Consider the following 18473-nt stretch of genomic DNA (forward strand, 5'->3'; position numbering starts at 1 on the left):
GCCTGGCCCAGCGTGCCCCGGACGGCACGCTGAGGCGTGGGTGCGCGACCTGGCCCGCCCGCCTCGGTCCCCGCCCCTTGGCCTGCCGCTCCGCCCCCGCGGGGCGTCCCGGGCCGCTCGTCCCCCTCCGCGGCGGCCGCGCGCGGCCCGGGGTCGCCGTGAGTACTCTGTAGGCTGGCGTGTGGGGAGGTTTGCGCGGGACGGGGCGGGGGGCAGGGTGGCCGGGCGGCGGGCGGGGTCCGCCCTGCTCGACGGACCCAGTGAGGGGCGATGACAGGCTTCGCCCGCCCGGGCGGCCGGCGGCGGTGAGCCGCAGACGGCTTCTTAACAGGGAAGGCCGGGGCTGGGGGCCTCCGGCCCAGCCCTGCGGGCACAGGTGTCCTCGCGAGCATCCCGGTCCTCTCCCTCCGCAGGTGCCCGGGTTAGCGCTGGCCCCCAGGAATCGCCCCTCGGCGCCCGGCTTCGCCCTTTGTTTAGTGGCTTAGTCCTCCTGACACTCCTCTTGGAGTTTTCCTCTCCGAGCACCCAGAGCTGGGAGTCAAGCCCAGCGTGTCGACGTTGAGATCAGAGGCTTCTCTGGCTTGGTAGATGTCAAATGGTCACTCTGAAAAGTGCCTATGAACCTAGAGAAAAAGACCTTTTGTGAGTCGGCCTGAGGATTTTTTACCTTTGGCAGAATCTCATAGAAATAGATCAAGCGTGTGCGCAAGCTGCTATCACCCAAAATAAACAAACCCTGAGCGTAACAGCACTCACTCCTGTCTGGTCACTCTGGTAGTTGCTGTTTGGCCCAGCTCCTCTTGGAAGGTTCCAGCTCTTTTTTTCGTCTCTCAGTGCATTAACCCCATGCATTAGTTACTGCCCCATCACATGGAAAATGGTTGTATTTAGGACCTGTCAAATGTTCGAGTTCCCTACGCAAGTTCTGTGACCTCCCTAGGTTGGAGTATTAAATATATAACATGAAAACTTTGAACTGGGTCATCTCTCGGCCCCCTCTTCTGTAGTGTCTGTATTCCATGACCACCACCTGCCTCTTTTCACTCTCCGGCTTTTAAATCTGCTCTCCATCCCTAAGGGAAGAGTATTTAGTGTTGAGGGTTCAAGTCTTTTTCACTAAAACAGCCTGGTTTGAAAAGTTGGTCATTTCATAACCGTCTTTTCCTTGGAAAAACTGATTTTTTTTTTCTCCTTTTAATAGCAGAAGCCAAGCAGCAAACCTTGAAAAGATGCTCACTTTTTCTTGACTTCTGCGGTGAAAGACCTTTGAAAAAGTTGGCACTTCTAGCCTAAGCTGCCATCATTCTCCTACTCACCCCAAGACAACCCAGGCTGGACAGTAGTGCTTCCTTCCCTCTGTATTCCTCCATGGTCGTCCATATCAGCACTTGACTGTTTATTTTCAAGTGTCAAAAAAACCTCCAGTCCCCAGAACTTCATAATTTGCTTCTCGGCTGCTCGTGAAGGTGAAGGAAGTCTTGACTTTTACAAAGCATCTTGTGGTGGTTGTTGATGTGTAGAAGCAGTGTTTAAGTTCTTATGTTTATCTCCCATTTAGCTTAGGTACTTAGCTAAGGGATCATTCACTAATTCAGTAAATGTGTTATAGAGGCTGAGAACAGTGAAAACAGTACAAATCTTTGCTTATAGAGCTTTTAGTCTGGCGAGAGACAAATGTATGTTAGAGTAGTCAGAGTGTGGGGAAGGAAATAATTGGAGAGGGATAGGGAATGCTGGTATAGGTATTATTACTGTAATTATTTTTTAGTGGATTTTTTTTTTTTTTTTCGAGACAGGGTTTCTCCATGTTGTTTTGGAGCCTGTCCTGGATCTTGCTCTCTAGCCCAGGCTGGGCTCGAACTCACAGAGCTCCACCTGCTTCTGCCTCCCGAGTGCTGGGATCAAAGGCGTGTGCCACTGCCTCCTGGCTAGTGCAGGAATTTTCTATAGGGTTTAAGGTGACTTTTGACCAGAGTGTAGCTATCTAAAAAGGCATCCTAAAAGGGGAGAACAGTAGAGACAAGGCTGGTAGTGGGACTATGCTCGCTGTGTTTGAAGAACAGCAGGGAGACAAGGGGAATCTTCCTGTTAATGTGTAGAGTTGACTTTCTAGGGAGGGCCTTTGATTTGAAATTGCAGTTTTCCAACTGTGTACCAAAAGGCAAGAAATATAAGAAAACCTGTGTGGTGATATTTTGTTTGTGCTTTAACAAATAAAGCTTGCCTGAAAAGATCAGAGGGCGGAGCTAGCCACTAGATAACCATCGAGGCCAGGCCGTGGTGGCATACACCTTTAATCCCAGCATTCCTCAGCATCATCAGTTACCAACTTCTCTTTTTTGAGACATAGCACCAGACTGGCTGAGAACTCAAAGAGATCCACTTGCCTCTGGAATGCTGCGATTAAAGACATGTGCCACCATGTCTGACTCAAAGTTATCAACATTTTGCAAAATTTATTTCATCTGTTTTCCCACTTATTTTCTTTGGAACTGGGGTAACTTAATTTCTAAAATTAAAAATAAAATTCTAGTTGACCTACAAAACATTGAGTTTTTTCATACGTATAATTGTGCTCTGCTCATACTCATCCCCTCAGTAGATTTCTAAGCACTTCCTAGAAACCAGGTTATCTCCTCTCTAAGAACTTCAGTTGTAATTGACTTTTACATGTTGTTTTTTGATCACTGAGGTAGCACTGTCAGCTCAAGGACTGCTCTGTAGAGTTTGCTTTGGTGTTGTGTTTTATAGCCACACACTGGAGCAATTACTGGGTTTAACTCGGTTTCTGGGAAGAAATGACAGACCCTTGAAAGATGCAGTGACCTAGTTCTCAAATTTTATCATGTAGCATAATAACTTTAGGGCTTGTTAAAACATCACTGAGTTCCAGCCCTGGTTTTTCTACTTCACTGAATCTTAGCGGGTAAGAGTTAAGAATTGGCATTTTGGGTTGGGGATTGTGCTCGTCTAGCAAGCACAAGGCCCTGGGTTCGATCCTCAGCTTAAATAAATAAATAAATAAATAGATAGATAGATAGATAAATAAATAAATAAATAAATAAATAAAAATTTTTAAAAAAAAGCAAAAAAGAATTGGCATTTTAACAAGTTCCCAGGTAATACTGATGCTGTTGGCACACCAGCCTACTTAGAACCAATGATGTAGAAAAGTAAGGTTTGATAGAATCATGATGTAGAAAAGTAAGGTTTGATAGAATCATAATAAGGACCAAGAACACCCCTGAGCAGTGTGGAGTGGGTTAGATTGAGGTGTATGTGGAGCTAGGAAGGACTAGAATAGTGATTCCTAGTTTTGGCTTAATAGTAGAGAGCATTTAACTGATCTAACATTTATGATTAATTCCTATGAAGTTGTACCAGTTGGTTATGGGATAGGGCTGTGCGTGGTCTAAGCTGAAAGCTCCCCAGGTGATTGCAATGTATAGGTAATGTTTATGACTTGCTGATCTAGAGAGCAGCAGAAAGCTTTAAAAGCCTACTGTTACAGTAGCTTTGACATCCTTTACCATTCAAGCCTTCATAATTTTATAGCTGAGTGTTTTTCCCTGATATGTTGCAAGTGAAGGCTTCAGTGGGGCTAAAAGTAACCTGTTGTAGGATGAAGGTCTTCTAGGATTAGAAGTCGGGGAGGAGCTTAGTGCTTTTCTGAGTGCCTGTTTGGTCATTACTATAACTGTGTGGAGGTTAGGTTCCAAGACACCCCTGATAACTCAGTGTTTACCAGAGCATCGTCAGTGTTACTGAGAACCCTGTACATTAATTAGATGGTTGTCATAGAATGGCTTCTAGTAATATTGCTTTTATTTTTCAAAGATTTATTTTTAATTGTTTGAGTTTGTGTGTTCCAACCCCTGGAGCTAGAGTTATAGGCAGTTATGAACTGCCTGGTGTGAGTGCTGGAAACCCAACTCAGGGTCTTTATAAGAGCACTATTAACCACTAAGCCATCTCTTCAGCCCCCTTGAATTAATTTACTTTTGAGAGAGTCCTCATTGTAGCCCAGGCTGACCTCAGACATGTTATCTTCCAGATCCTAGATCCTCCTCCTTATTGCTAGGACTATGGGTGTGCACTACCAAGCTTAACTAAAGCTGACGTTTTAAAAGCAATAATGAGGGATTAGGGATATGGCTTGTTGGTTAAAATGCCTGCCATGCAAGTGTGAGGACTAGAGTTTGGATCCCCAGAACCTACATAAATGTCAGGTGGGCACAGTGGCTATGTGTAGTTCCAGCTTTGGGAATGTGGGGACAGGATCTCAGCAAGCCTGCTAGCTAGACTGAGATCTTGTCTCAGTCAGGCAGAAAATGAATGTGAAAGACTCCAAGAGTCAGCCATGGGAGCCTACACACACGCACTTGCATATACATTTGCCTGCACACACATACACATGCAAAGAAATAAAAAGTGATAATGGCCCATTATGAAAAATAGGAACAAAGAGTCTAAAAAGAGTCTGGTTCTGGTTCATAAGGCTGGTGAGGATTGGTATTGTGAAAGCTGTTCATAAATGACTTATTGGACACAGAAACAGAAGCAATTGGTCCTGCCACTGTTATTTTTCGCCTTAATCTTTTTTTTTTTTTTTTTGGTTTTTCGAGACAGGGTTTCTCTGTGTAGCTTTGCGCCTTTCCTGGAACTTGTTTGGAGACCAGGCTGGCCTCGAACTCACAGAGATCCGCCTGGCTCTGCCTTCCGAGTGCTGGGATTAAAGGCATGCGCCACCACTGCCCAGCTGCCTTAATCTTATTGTAACCTTATAGACTAGAGCAGGTACTTACTCCAGTCCCAACTTTCAACTTTCAGTGGATTAGACAAATGTATATTCTACTTGTAGTGCTTTCAGCTTGGATAAGAACTTCCAAAGTATGTGTGTTTGCATGCATTATGTCTCTTTACATGTGACTATATATGGATAAAATATACCTGTGTATATACTACCCTGCTAATAAATGGTGAACCCAATTGTTAATCTACTTTTCACAGGACAGTGACTTATTACCACAACAGCAGAGCCTGCCATCCCCAGCAGATCGACAGTACCTATGACATCATCACCTCCTTTTTCTCATCCTGTGATCTCCTAAATGCTCATCTTGTTGGCCTGGGTTCAGTTGGTGGTATGGAGGGGTGCTGCCTAGCACAGACCTGAGAGTGTGTGTGAGACCCACTGACCCAATGGTGAGGACTGACTCATGTCTCCTAACTAATCATCTAAGGGGCAGATAAGACAAAAAACTGACTTCACCTTTTCCTGGTATTACCCCTTTCTTGCCCTTTTGGAAATATCTATTTGAAGTTAAAGGAAGGAGGAGTGTGGAAACAGTATTACTTGAACTGTGTAGGACTGTTCTCTTCAAGAGGAAAGGGAGAGGTAAACACTTGGAGATAGAAGAGTAGGAGTGAGCGTTGGCTGTGGTGGCTTGTACCTGTAATCCCAGCACTTGGGAAGCTGAGACAGGTGAATTGCTGCAAGGTCCGGGCTACCCAGGGCTACATAGTGAGACCCTGACTCAAAGACAAAACGTAGATCGAGAGTGATGAGGAAGTGATGATGGAGAGCTCAGGTATGTTTTCCTCTATCCCACTGAGTCAGAGCTAGACTATAGATAATATTGGACTTAGTAAGAGTAAAGTGAAAGGTGTAAGAGGATTAAGTTATTAAGGCTTCAGTTATTGTATTCCAAGAAATGTGAGGGGCTGTTTCCCATCCTGTTAGCCTACACTAGTCCATGTTGTTGTTTGTCTCCAGGACATCAAAGGCCAGTTCTGGAATGATGATGATTCAGAAGGAGATAATGAATCAGAGGAGTTCCTATATGGAGTTCAGGTGAGGTTGTATTCCCCCAAACTCATGTTGGATGATTTAGACTTTATATGCTGGGTACATCAAGAAGGAAAGAAGTTCTGCTGAGCTGAGATGAAGTAAGAGAAAATGTTAGTGGGATCTGATCTGAGGGGAATCTTTGAGAACTGCTGTGTTGTCCTTGCTCATGCCTAGGACTTGTCATTATCCCATAGTAAACTACGTCCTCTACATGAAGGTGCCCCTTGTGTTAGAAATTATCATTTTCTTCTCATTTCATCATTAGGATCAAGTCTTAAATGGCTCTTGGAGAGTGCTCGTTATCATTGCTAGGTAGAAAAATCCAAGTACTACCAACTGCAATCCTAAGCCAGACTGTTCAGACTCTCAGGACATTCTTCAGATAGAACTCAGCTGAATTTTCATAAAAGGCAAAATTTGGGAGGGAAAGCTAGAGCTTGAGAATATGAACTCTTTAAGAAAGCCTGCTTGGAGCTGGGCAGTAGTGGCGCACGACTTTGATCCCAGCATTCAAGAGGCAGAGCCAGGCAGATCTCTGTGAGTTCGAGACCAGCCTGGGCTACAAAGTGAGTTCCGGGAAAGGCGCAAAGCTACACAGAGAAACCCTGTCTCGAAAAACCAAAAAGAAAGCCTGCTTGTTGGCCTACTGAAACCTTCTTAGACTGCGATAGAGAGACTTGTTCCATGGAATTTGTGCTAGGGTTACAACCAAGAGCCTATGTGCTGCACTTTGGTTTTTCCTGTTCCTGGTGTATCTTCATTTTCTTTTTACCCTCTTTCTTACTTCCCCTTTGTTTATCTCTTTCTACCCCTGCTGCCTCACTGTTTTCACTGCTACACCAGGGGAGCTGTGCTGCTGACCTGTACAGACACCCACAGCTTGATGCAGACATTGAAGCAGTGAAGGAGATCTACAGTGAGAACTCTGTGTCTGTCAGGTGCGACTCCACTTCAGGGTGACAAGGATCTTTAAAAGGCTAGAGTTTCCTTTTAGATGGTGTGATGGACTGATAAATTTATGAGTTTAGCAGTAGAAGATTGCTCAGAGTATTTAGACATGGTTGACTATAAGGTATAGGAGTTAAAACTACTTTTCTCAGCTATTCCCTCTCATCCTAAATACGTCTAGGCCATTAGTTCCCTTCGATGTAAAAAGGGCTATGGTAATAAGTGGTCTGACACTCAGCTAAGATCTTAAGTATGGAGCTACTTTCCACCCTTCTCCTGTTTCCAGGGTTAGTTCTTCTTTACCTTCTTTACCTCTTTATTCCCTCCTCTCTTAATGAGTCTCACCTGTGATTGCCTGTGTCCCTATAGAGAATATGGAACTATCGACGATGTGGACATTGACCTCCATATCCACATCAGCTTCCTCGATGTGAGTAGTGCCAGCAAGCAGCATGTGTAGCTTGCCTTACGGACTTTTCATGTAGACTCTGTGTCTGGTCTTGAGTGCTGTATTTGGAGTGTATATTCTTCATCCCTGTCTCTCCTAGGCCGTCAGCAGACACTGGTGTGTGCCGTTATGTGCGTGTGTGTGTCGTATAGAGGAGACTTGCAGTCTAGTCCTCTCTGGGAAACCAGAAGCTGTCTCTCTTACTCTCTTAGGAGGAAGTATCTACAGCTTGGAAGGTCCTTCGAACGGAACCTATTGTATTGAGGCTACGGTTTTCCCTCTCCCAGTACCTGGATGGACCAGGTAAAGGCAGTGACTTTGGGCAAGTGGATAATCTGTGTGTGGTCTGATCCAAAGTCCTAAGTTAACTGAAGTAGAAATAAAATTGGAAATAAGACCTTTGTGCTCACCCTTTGTTTTCCATTTCTTGTCATTAGTGTCCTCATCCCCAGCCTTCTTGACTCGTGAAATTGTTTTCTCTGATTTGAAGATATTTATTCTTCTCCAAACCTCTCAACTTCCTACTGAAAATATTTGAAATTTATCAAATAGCTTCTAGAGTCTATTGCTATCTCAGGTTTTCTTCTTCCACTATGCAGGCATGTCCAACTTGTTGACATTCCAACACATTGTCCTCTTCAAAATCCACACTCAAGAACTGAGCAGTTGGCATACCTAAATAAGTAAATAGATAAATAAATTTACAGAATTCTCATAATGTTTTAAATAAGTTACAATTTTATATTCAGCCACATTCATAGCTTTCCTTAACTGCAAGTTGGATATACCTGTGAGTATGTAACAACTACTGTGTCTAGAGTCTGAGGAATCTATCCTACTAAACTGTGACTTTGGACTTTGTGGAGATGAGAGGTATGCACATATTGGAAACTTTCTCTTTTCTTTGCAGAACCATCAATTGAGGTTTTCCAGCCATCGAATAAAGAAGGGTTTGGGCTAGGTCTTCAGTTAAAAAAGTAAGAACTTTTTTTTGTTCATGGACATATGAGGGAAAAGGATTGAGATTTATGTATCTTAGCCAGCTTTCCATTTCTGTTACAAAATAACTGAACTATTCAACTCAGAAGATAGAAAATTTTATTTTAGCTCACAATTTGGAGATTTCAGCCCACAGTAGCTTGACCCTATGTATATCTGACAGCACAGTACATCATTGTGGAAGCATGTGGTAGAAGGGGTCTGTTCAACTTACAGTGTGGTTGGCAAACAAAGACAGACACACATACACTTGAGGGATCAGGGTACCAATATCCCCTGCAAGGATATGTCCCCAATGACTTAACTTTCTTCCACCAAGTCCTACCTCCTAAACACTCTACCACTTCCCAATAGTGTCACAGGTTGGGAGCCAAGCCTTCAGCATGTTAACCTTTTGGGGACAGTCACAATCCAGACTATAACAGCAAATGTGTCAAAGCCTTGAACGTCATATTTTCTTCCAAAAGTGTCCTCAAATATTCCTAGGGAGAGTTAAAATAAATTTGGGAATCCCGGTCTACAGAGCAAGTTCCAGGACAGCCAGGGTATACAGAAAAACCCTGTCTCAAAAAACCAATGACAACGGCAACAATACAAATTTGAGAAGTCAGATTTGTGGTGTTGGAGGGGAAGCCTATTTTTTTGAGTGGCTGACATGACACTTCCTGGAAGTTCAGAGAAAGGCTCATTATTACCTAGCATTTAAAGAAAAGTGAAGTCAACAGCCTAGACTCAGGCCTCCACTGCTTTTGTTTTCCCTTGGGGTTTCCTCAGAAGGGCTCCAGAGGCTTAGAAAGCTAGGGTAGTGAGTGTATTAAGATGTTTGTGCTGACGTTTGAAATTTGAGTGTTTGGTCCACAAAGAGAGCTGAAGCACATTTTCTTTCTTTCTTTCTTTCTTTCTTTCTTTCTTTCTTTCTTCTTTTTTTTTTTTTTTTTTGGTTTTTTTGAGATAGGGTTTCTCTGTGTAGCTTTGTGCCTTCCCTGGAACTCACTTTGGAGACCAGGCTGGCCTCGAACTCACAGAGATCCGCCTGCCTCTGCCTCCCAAGTGCTGGGATCAAAGGTGTGCACCATCACCACCCTCCAGCACTTTGTTTATATTTAACATAATTTCTTTATTGAATCTTTGGGAATTTCACATCGTGCATCCCAATTCTGCTCACCTCCAAGTTCCTTCGTATCCTCTTCTCCCCACTGCAGCAGCCCCCCAAAATGAAAATTTAAAAAAAAAAAAAAAAATCAAACCAAACCAAAACAAGCAACCAAACAGAAACAAAAAAGAAACCAAAAAAAAAAAAAAAAAATACAAGAAAACTTCTTCCCTCCTCCATCTTTCCTGCCTCTCCAACACCTCTTCATTCATTCTGTGGCATTGAGAGCCTCAGTACCTCACACAGTCCACCCTTTTGTCCAGTCAGGTTTATGTCCAGATGTTCATTGCAATGTGTCATTGGTCTGGTTCAAGGCCTCTGGTTTTTGGTACATGCTTGTTGGTTTCTTAAAGTTATATATTTATTTATTTTGTGGACATGTTCGTGTTGTGGTACATGTATCACAGTGTGTGTCTGGAGATCAGAGGAGAATTTGTGGGTGTTGGTTCTCTTTTTCCACCATGTGGTCCTCCCTGGAATCAAACTCATTCGTCTTTATTTACTAAGCCATTTGGCTTCTATTGAAAGGCTTTTTTAAAAAGATTTATTTTTATTTTATATGTCTTAGATGTCTTGTCTATATGTATATAAGTGTGATAGTGCCCATGGAGGCCAGAAGATGTTGCTGGATCCCCTGGAATTGGCGTTAGGAGTAGTTGTAAATTTCCATGTGGGTTCTAGAAATTGAACCCTGGTCCTTGGGAAGAGCAGCCATCACTCAAAACCATGGAGCCATCTCTAGCCCTCATGAAAGGTTTTTAGCAAAGAAAGGACATGGTCTGATTTACTTTTAGAAAACTCTCTGGTAGCATGCAAAATACTAGAATTTTTTTTATTGCCAGGCAGTGGTGGTACACACCTTTAATCCCAGCACTCAGGGACAAAAGCAGGTGGATCTCTGAGTTAAGGCCGGCTTTGTCTACAGAATGAGTTCCAGGACAGCTAGAGCTACACTGAGAAACCCTGTCTCGAAAAAAACATTGAAGTACTCATATTATAGGCGAATGTTTTCCCTACATATATGTAGACAAAAGATTTATATGTTATAATCTTAGTAATATTTGACTGATTTGGATATATTGAATGTTCTAAGAATCCAGAAATACTGGAAAATTACTCTTGGGTTTCTACCCAAATATCTGGGTAATCTTATACTACCAAAAAGAACATAAGAGGAACAAGTTTGTAGAATAAGAATTTTAAACATGCTGTTTCAAGGCAACTTTGGAATATACAAGGTGTTCAGTATACAGTATATCAACTTGATTTGTACAGGAGGGGTTAAGGTTGGAGAAATTTTCTGGCCTATTGGTTAGGTAATGACAGTGAGTGTTTATTCCTAGGATGAAGATGGTGCTTTAGGACAGAGGGTATTTCCATATGCCAGTGTCATATCAAGGGAGGCTTTAGGCATACATTAGTCTATTGGAACTAGCTTTATAGTGTATGAGTCTGTAGATAGTTGCCTTTCTTTGTCCTTTTCTGCCTGATCTTGCCTCTTGATCTTGATCTCCTAGGATCCTGGGTATGTTTACATCCCAACAGTGGAAACATCTGAGCAATGATTTCCTGAAGACCCAGCAGGAGAAAAGGCACAGTTGGTTCAAAGCAAGTGGTACCATCAAGAAGTTCCGAGCTGGCCTCAGCATCTTCTCACCCATTCCCAAGTAAATTCCCAATTCCCTAGAGTTGATCACTTCCAAATAGCTGTCTTTTCACCTTCTTAAATGCCTAAGTTGATTTCTTCTGTATTTAATGTGAGTCTGCTAAATTCTGTACCATTTACTACTAATAATAGCACATGGTCCTGGTCTCCTTTGTATCCTTACCTTTCTACTCTGATTCTATTTATTTATTTGTTTGTTTTGTTTGTTTAGTGTGTATGCAGTGTTTTGCCTGCAGGCCAGAAGAGGGCACTAGCAACCATGTGGTTGCTCAGAATTGAATTCAGGACCTCTAGAAGAGCAACCAGATGCTCTTAACCACTGAGTCATCTCTCCAGCCCCTTGAGTCAATATCTGTAACTAATTCCTTATGTAAAACACAATACCTAGCTTTTGGAGGCATGTGTATTATTTTTCCGTCGTTTTAGAAAATTATGTTTATAGGTGTTTTGCTTGCACTATGTGTGTGCCTGGTGCCCTCAGAGGCCAGAGGTGGGTGTTGAATCCCTGGAACTGGAGTTACAGATGGCTGTAAGCTGCCATGTGGGACTTGGGAATCAAACCCAGGTCCTCTGCAAGAACTCCTTAACTTTTTCAGCCCTTTATTTTTCTATCTTACTTCAGCTCTCATCCTTATTTCTTGTCATAAAGAAGCAGAGTAATGGACACTAACTTCTTGCTCTTATGTAGAATGTACTGATACCTAGACTCTGTAAATAAATATTGCTCCATTCTTTGACACTGGTTCTACATTTCTACACTTTGGTGTCTTCTGATTCTCCAAAGGTGACACAAAGCTATATTTGTAGTGTCCCACAAACCACCTTTGATGGTTAAATAGTTGACATTAGGCACGGTTTAGGATCAGCTACTTGCATTGCAGAGTGTTGAATGCTTAGTCCTTTTCTCTCACAACATAGAGTAATCATATCATCTTTAAGGAGTGTACTTAGTCATACTTGATCCTCATACCATGGTGGCCTAGGCTCTGCCTCTGCCTTTTCTGTGTCACAATCTGAAGAACATACAGATAATGATAGCAGAAGTCAAATTTGTGATTTATTATTCTCTTTTGACATTATTTAAGATAACAATAGACTATCCCCTTGAATTTATGATCATCACTGGCCTACAAATGTTCTTTTCTCTGATTCTCTTCTAGAACTCATAATAAATTCCCAGTTTTATTACTTTTTCTTTGTTCTTTATCTGCAGATCTCCCAGTTTTCCTATCATACAAGACTCCATGCTAAAAGGCAAACTGGGTGTACCAGAGCTTCGAGTTGGGCGCCTTATGAATCGTTCTATTTCTTGTACCATGAAGAACCCCAAAGTAGAGGTGTTTGGCTATCCCCCCAGCCCCCAGGCAGGTCTCCTGTGCCCTCAGCACGTGGGCCTCCCTCCCCCAGCACGGACTTCTCCTTTGGTACATGGGCTGGGGATGGTGTGATGTGGGCATCAGGAGGGTGGGGGTGGAGATGTAGGGGAATAACTTCAAAGGGGTGAGGGGTTAGAGCTGTCCCGCCAAGTCCAGACATAATATCATGGATGTATAGAATGGAATAGCTTTTAATTATTAAAGGCTTGTATCTAAATTATATAATTAAATAATGATTTAATTATTAAGTGCTTGTGTCATGTCTCACAGGCCTGTCTGATAGTAGTTGATAAAGCAGCGTCTGGAGATTGGCATGCCAAGGAGAAATCATGTACAATATAGTTAGGTTATAGTTACAACTTGGTAGTCAGCTGCTGTGCCAACCTACTCTAACTTTGAAGGCGGTTAAGGACAGGTGAACCTTTCCAGAACCTTTAACAAAAACTTCTGAAGCTCTCTCCAGTTTTGTGATTCCGTAGGCTGATCTGAGCTATTTCAGAATCCTAGATGAGGGTGTGAATGAGGTGTGTTGGGCCCCACTCTATAGGAGACTCATAGGATCTGTCTTGAACTCTTACTAGGTCAGCGGTCACTGCAAGAACATCCCCACTCTGGAGTATGGATTCCTTGTGCAGGTAATCAAGTCCAGAGCTTTTTTCTGAAGCTCTTCCCTGTTGCTTACCCATCTAACTGCCTAACCCACAGCTCTTGAGTTAGTTACTTCCTGAGTTGATTGGTTCTCAGAACTATATTGAGTGGACAAAAGAAGGCATAGATTCCATCCTTAAGGTCAGAGCATTATCAAGAACACTTAATGCAGTGTTCCTAATACTGCGACCCCTTAATACAGTTCCTCATGTTGTGGTGACCCCAACCATAAAATTATTATCTTTGCTACTTCATAGCTATAATTTTGCTACTGTTACAAATCATGAGGTAAAATATCTGATATGTAGGATATCTGATATGCTATCCCTGTGAAAGGGTCGTTCGACCCCCAGGTTTAGAAGCACTGACTTACAGGCTTATTAACCAGCCCATAAACATGTGAACAGCCTGATTTATACAGAGGAAAAAGTTAAGTCAGTGTTAAGTAAATAAAAATTTAAAACCAAATAGTTTAAAATATTGTTGCAAGAGCTCTGGATTTTTGCCATCTTTCTTCCATAGAGTGTGTGCACTTGTGTGTGTGTGTGCGCGCGCGCGCGCGCGCGCGCGCGCGCGTGCGTGTGCGTGTGTGCGCATGTGCATGCATGTGTGTGTTTGACTAAGAGATGGGTTAATTGTCCTAGGTGGTAGACATGACTTAAGTCCTGCCTTCCAGCATCTGATCTTGGATTGAATACTCACATGCCACAAATAGAAAGTCTATAACGACTATAGCTACTGTAACTGATTAGTTAGTATCTAGTTATAAAATACTTTCATGAGAACCTGTGAAATAGCTTAGCTGGTAAAAGCACTTGCTGTGTAAGTCTGACAACTTGAGTTCACTCCCTAGAATGCCTGTGAAGGCTCAAGGAGAGAACTGATTCCATAAAGTTGTCCCTCATGCCTCCTCCTCTCATCAAATACATAATGATGAAGACTAAAACCAAAATTTTAGTTTTCAAATTTAATTAATTTGAGGGAGTATGTATGTGTTTGTGTGTGTGTGTGCATGCATGCACACACATGAATAACATAGCACTTGTGTGAATGTCAAAAGACAGTTTGTGGGAGTTGGTTTTACCTTTCTATACATGTGTCTCAGGAACTCAGGTTGACAGGCTTGATACTACCTCCCCAAATTTAAATACTTTCATGGACAGATCTCATTTCTTGCAGTATACCTATGAGCTGCATAATGTCCTGCTTTATAAATGAAGAAAATAAGGCTAAATATATCTGACTTGCCTAGTTATATTTAATAGTAAATAATAGATGTGAAATGTTAACTCAAGACTTCTATGTCAAAAATCATGCTGATCTACTTGTATAGTATCATACAGGGTTAGTAGTATAGTGAGGACATCAGGGTTTTTTTGTTTTTGTTTTTTGTTTTTTGTTTTTTTTCAAGACAGGGTTTCTCTGTGTAGCTTTCCGCCTTTCCTGAAACTCACTTGGTAGCCTAGGCTGGCCTCAAACTCACAGAGATCCGCCTGACTCTGCCTCCCGAGTGCTGGGATTAAAGGCGTGCGCCACCACTGCCCGGCATGAGGCCATCAGTTTAAGTTCAGAATCTAAGCTAGAAAAGATTCAGTTGTTTCCATTATCTCCAAAACAACATGAAAAACTTCTATACTTCCAAAAGATGTGGAATCTGTTCTCTCTCCAGATCATGAAGTATGCAGAGCAGAGGATTCCAACATTGAATGAGTACTGTGTGGTGTGTGATGAGCAGCATGTCTTCCAGAATGGGTCCATGCTTAAGGTATAGGCCCTGCTCTGAACCTCTTCCTTGGCCAAGGCCTTTTGCTTCCTATCGTTCCTTTCTTCCTATGCCTTTAGTAAAGGATACATTCTGTTCGCAATCCTATAGACTAGAAAGAACTGTTTTCTCAGAAAACAGTTTTCAGTAATCCTCTCTGGAGAGATAAGGGTATAAAAATAATTTTGAAGACAATATTCCCACCTAACATTTATAAACAGGGATCTGGTATTGACCAGGGTTTATTTGACTGTTCCCAAATCTATGTGTATATATTTAAGAGCAAGGAACACCATTCTGGAAACTCAGAAGAGAGAACATCTAACTACCTTAATGACCAGAGAGAATTTTATAGGTAGATAAGATCTCTCAAACTTACTAGTAAGGCATTTACATTTTCGATTGATAGTCCCCCCCCAACACACACACACACACACACACACACACACACACACACACACACACATCTTCTCAACACACAACTCATCTCTGCTTATATCTTCTCCATACATAACCCATACCTCTTCTGTCTGTTTAATGTCTCTTTAGCCAGCTGTCTGTACTCGTGAACTGTGCGTCTTCTCCTTCTACACACTGGGAGTCATGTCTGGAGCTGCAGAGGAGGTGGCTACTGGAGCAGAGGTATGAGAGAGGAAAAGGACACTGGGGAATTGGGATAAGAAAAGTGAAAGAGGCCAGGTATGGTGTCAGTGCCTTTAACCTCAGGATTTGGGAAGCAGAGACAGGAGGATCTCTTGAGTTCGAGGTCAGCTTGGTCTACACAGTGAGTTCTAGTACAGCTAGAACTACATAGTAAGACCCTATCTCAAAACAAAACAAACAAAAGCAAAGGAAGCCAGCTATTTCATTCCTTAGAATTTAACCTCCAAATATGCTTTCATGCTTAATGGTGCTCACTAAAGTGTAAAGTTTATAATAAAGCTAAAATGGATAATGAACTCTGTAGGAGGTCCATCCAAATTATGGCATATCCTGAAATTGAAAATACTGACAAGCGCCAGGCGGCGGTGGCACACGTCTTTAATCCCAGCACTCAGGAAGCACAACCAGGCAGATCTCTGAGAGTTCGAGGCCATTCTGGTCTACAGAGCGAGATCCAGGACAGGCATCAAAACTACACAGAGAAACCCTACCTCAAAAAACCATTAAAAAAACAAAACAAACAAAACAAAAACTGTAATACACAGTTATGTCCAACGTCAAATCCCAAGTCAGGCTTGTGGTGGCATGTTCCTTTAGCTTCCTAGCTGCTTGGAGGGCTGAAGCAGGAGGATTGCTTGAGTTAAAGAGTTGCACATGCTTGGCCTAGATAAGGTCCTCAATCCATTTTCCGCCCCCTTTGCCCAAGAAGGGAAGGACACATAACTATTTGTATATCAAAATATCTGGAAGGATAGTCATCAAATTTTGTAGTTACTTGGAAGCAAATGACTTTGTTTGCTGGATTGGAGATGGTATCTCTTTTCAATTATTTTGCTAGTATTTGAACTTTAAAGATTTATTTTTATTTTTATGTGTATAAGTGTTTTTCCTGCATGTATGTATGTGTACTATGTGGGTGTCTGATGTTCATAGAGGTCAGAAAGGGTTTCAGATCCTCTAGAATCGAAACTACAGACTGTTGTGAGCTGTCATATGGGTGCTGGGAACTGAACCCTGGTCTTCTGCAAGAGCATCAAGTATTCTTACCCACTGAGCCATCTCTCTAGCCCTAGTATTTGAATTTTTATAATTTTGTATTTTCGACTTAGAAAGCATTGAAAACATTTTCTATATAGGGGTGGAGGGACATTCTGGAGACCATTTGACTGCCAGAACTGGGCAATCATTTAGTTCTTCCCTGTCTTTTCTTCTAAGGTGGTAGATCTGCTGGTGGCCATGTGTAGAGCAGCTTTGGAGTCCCCTAGAAAGAGCATCATCTTCGAGCCTTATCCCTCTGTGGTGGACCCCACTGATCCCAAGACTCTGGCCTTTAACCCTAAGGTATAGTTGTTTGGGAGGAAAGGGCTAAAGGACAGAAATGTTAATGGTGGGAGGTGGGGTTGTCATTCCAATACACACAACAGATGAAGTAAGGACAGAGGAAATGGAACACTTGTTTCTTGGGTACTCTTGAACACTGGGGTTAATCTGATGAAATAGCTGAGCTTGTCAAGGGAAGAAAAATTAGTACCTGTTACAACATGATGGAAGCAATATAGGCTTGGGCTAGACGTGTTGCTCATACCTATGATCCCAGCACTTGGAAGACTGAGGCAGGAGGATGGCTTAGGGTTTAAGGCCAGCCTGCTCTACATAGTAAATTTCAAGCTAGCTTATTCTAAGAATGGGATTATGACTGGTAGGAAAACAAAACAACAATGACAGAATATAGGCTTGATGTGAGTCAGCCAGACTGGATTCCACCAGAGGGGCTTTGGCTGCATCGTTGAATGATGCTAGGAAAGTACTTAATCTTTCTCAGTTTCAACTGCCCTGCCTTTTACCCTGTAAAAGGGGGTAGTGGTTATTTTGTGGACTGTAACAAAATGAGAGATAATGTATAAAATACCCTGTGGGGATTCTCTGGAGAAACAGCTAGTAGGCTGTGGATAGCTATAAATATATTCCATTCAATTCCATATATATTATAGAGAGAGGATTTTATTATGAGGAATGGTCTCACCTAATTAGGGAGGCTGAGAAGTTCCCACACCTACAGTCAGCAAGCTGGAAATTCTAGAAAGTCTGTGATAAACGATGGTCCAGTTCAGAAGCCTGAGAACCATGTAAGCTCAAGACCCACAAGGGCCAGTTCTGTAATTCATTCAAATCTAAAGCCAGGAAAAGGCTCGTACCCCAACTTGTAAAGAATACCTTTTTATTCAATGGCCAAGATTGGGAGAGATTAGCTTTCTTATTCTGTTTGGGTCTTTAATTGGCTAGGTGAGATCCTTATTAAGAAGGGCAATTGGGGGCTGGAGAGATGGCTCAGAGGTTTAGAGCATCAACTATTCTTCCAGAGGTCCTGAGTTCAATTCCCAGCAACCACATGGTGGCTCACAACCATCTGTAATGAGACCTGGCGCCCTCTTCTGTATACATAATAAATAAATAAATCTTAAAAAAAAGAAAAAGACAGGACACCGAGGGCACATGAAATGAGCAGAGAATCATATTAAAAAAAAAAAAAAAAAGCCGGGCAGTGTTGGCGCACGCCTTTAATCCCAGCACTCGGGAGGCAGAGCCAGGCAGATCTTTGTGAGTTTGAGGCCAGCCTGGGCTACCAAGTGAGTTTTGGGAAAGGCTCAAAGCTACACAGAGAAACCCTGTCTCGAAAAAAACCAAAAAAAAAAAAAAAAAAAAAAAAAAGAAGGGCAATTGGCTTTGCCTAGTCTACTCATTCAGCTGTTAATCTGAACCCCAAACACCTTCACAGACAAACCCAGAAACCATGTTTGACCAACTGTGTAGGTACCTATAACCTATTCAAATTAACTTGCAGCAGCAGCAGGGCATTGGGTTTCGAGACAGGGTTTCTCTGTGTAGCCTTGACTGTCCTGGAACTCACTCTGTAGCCCAGGCTGGCCTTGACTTCAGAGATCTGCCTGCCTCTGCCTCC

The 18473-nt window shown here is 42.4% G+C and overlaps 1 protein-coding gene across 15 annotated transcripts in view; it reads left to right on the forward strand.

Moving 5' to 3' along the window:
* Positions 1-18473, forward strand: part of Parp6 (poly(ADP-ribose) polymerase family member 6) — a 32200-nt gene continuing 13727 nt past the window's right edge. For 4 of the 15 annotated variants that reach the window (XR_004945414.1, XR_004945415.1, XM_036192294.1 and 1 more), the window contains exons 1-14: positions 1-158; positions 1202-1466; positions 5011-5205; positions 5777-5854; positions 6695-6789; positions 7169-7229; positions 7460-7550; positions 8158-8224; positions 10917-11066; positions 12279-12489; positions 13023-13076; positions 14759-14854; positions 15401-15493; positions 16730-16855. Coding sequence is in view for 13 of the 15 variants with exons in the window: in XM_036192294.1 (XP_036048187.1) it covers positions 5203-5205; positions 5777-5854; positions 6695-6789; positions 7169-7229; positions 7460-7550; positions 8158-8224; positions 10917-11066; positions 12279-12489; positions 13023-13076; positions 14759-14854; positions 15401-15493; positions 16730-16855 (1125 nt within the window). In the remaining 2 variants the exon portion in view is untranslated. The other 11 variants (XM_036192305.1, XM_036192306.1, XM_036192298.1 and 8 more) reach the window with 10 other exon arrangements.

Source organism: Onychomys torridus, chromosome 7 (assembly GCF_903995425.1).
Source record: "Onychomys torridus chromosome 7, mOncTor1.1, whole genome shotgun sequence".
NCBI lineage: Eukaryota > Metazoa > Chordata > Mammalia > Rodentia > Cricetidae > Onychomys > Onychomys torridus.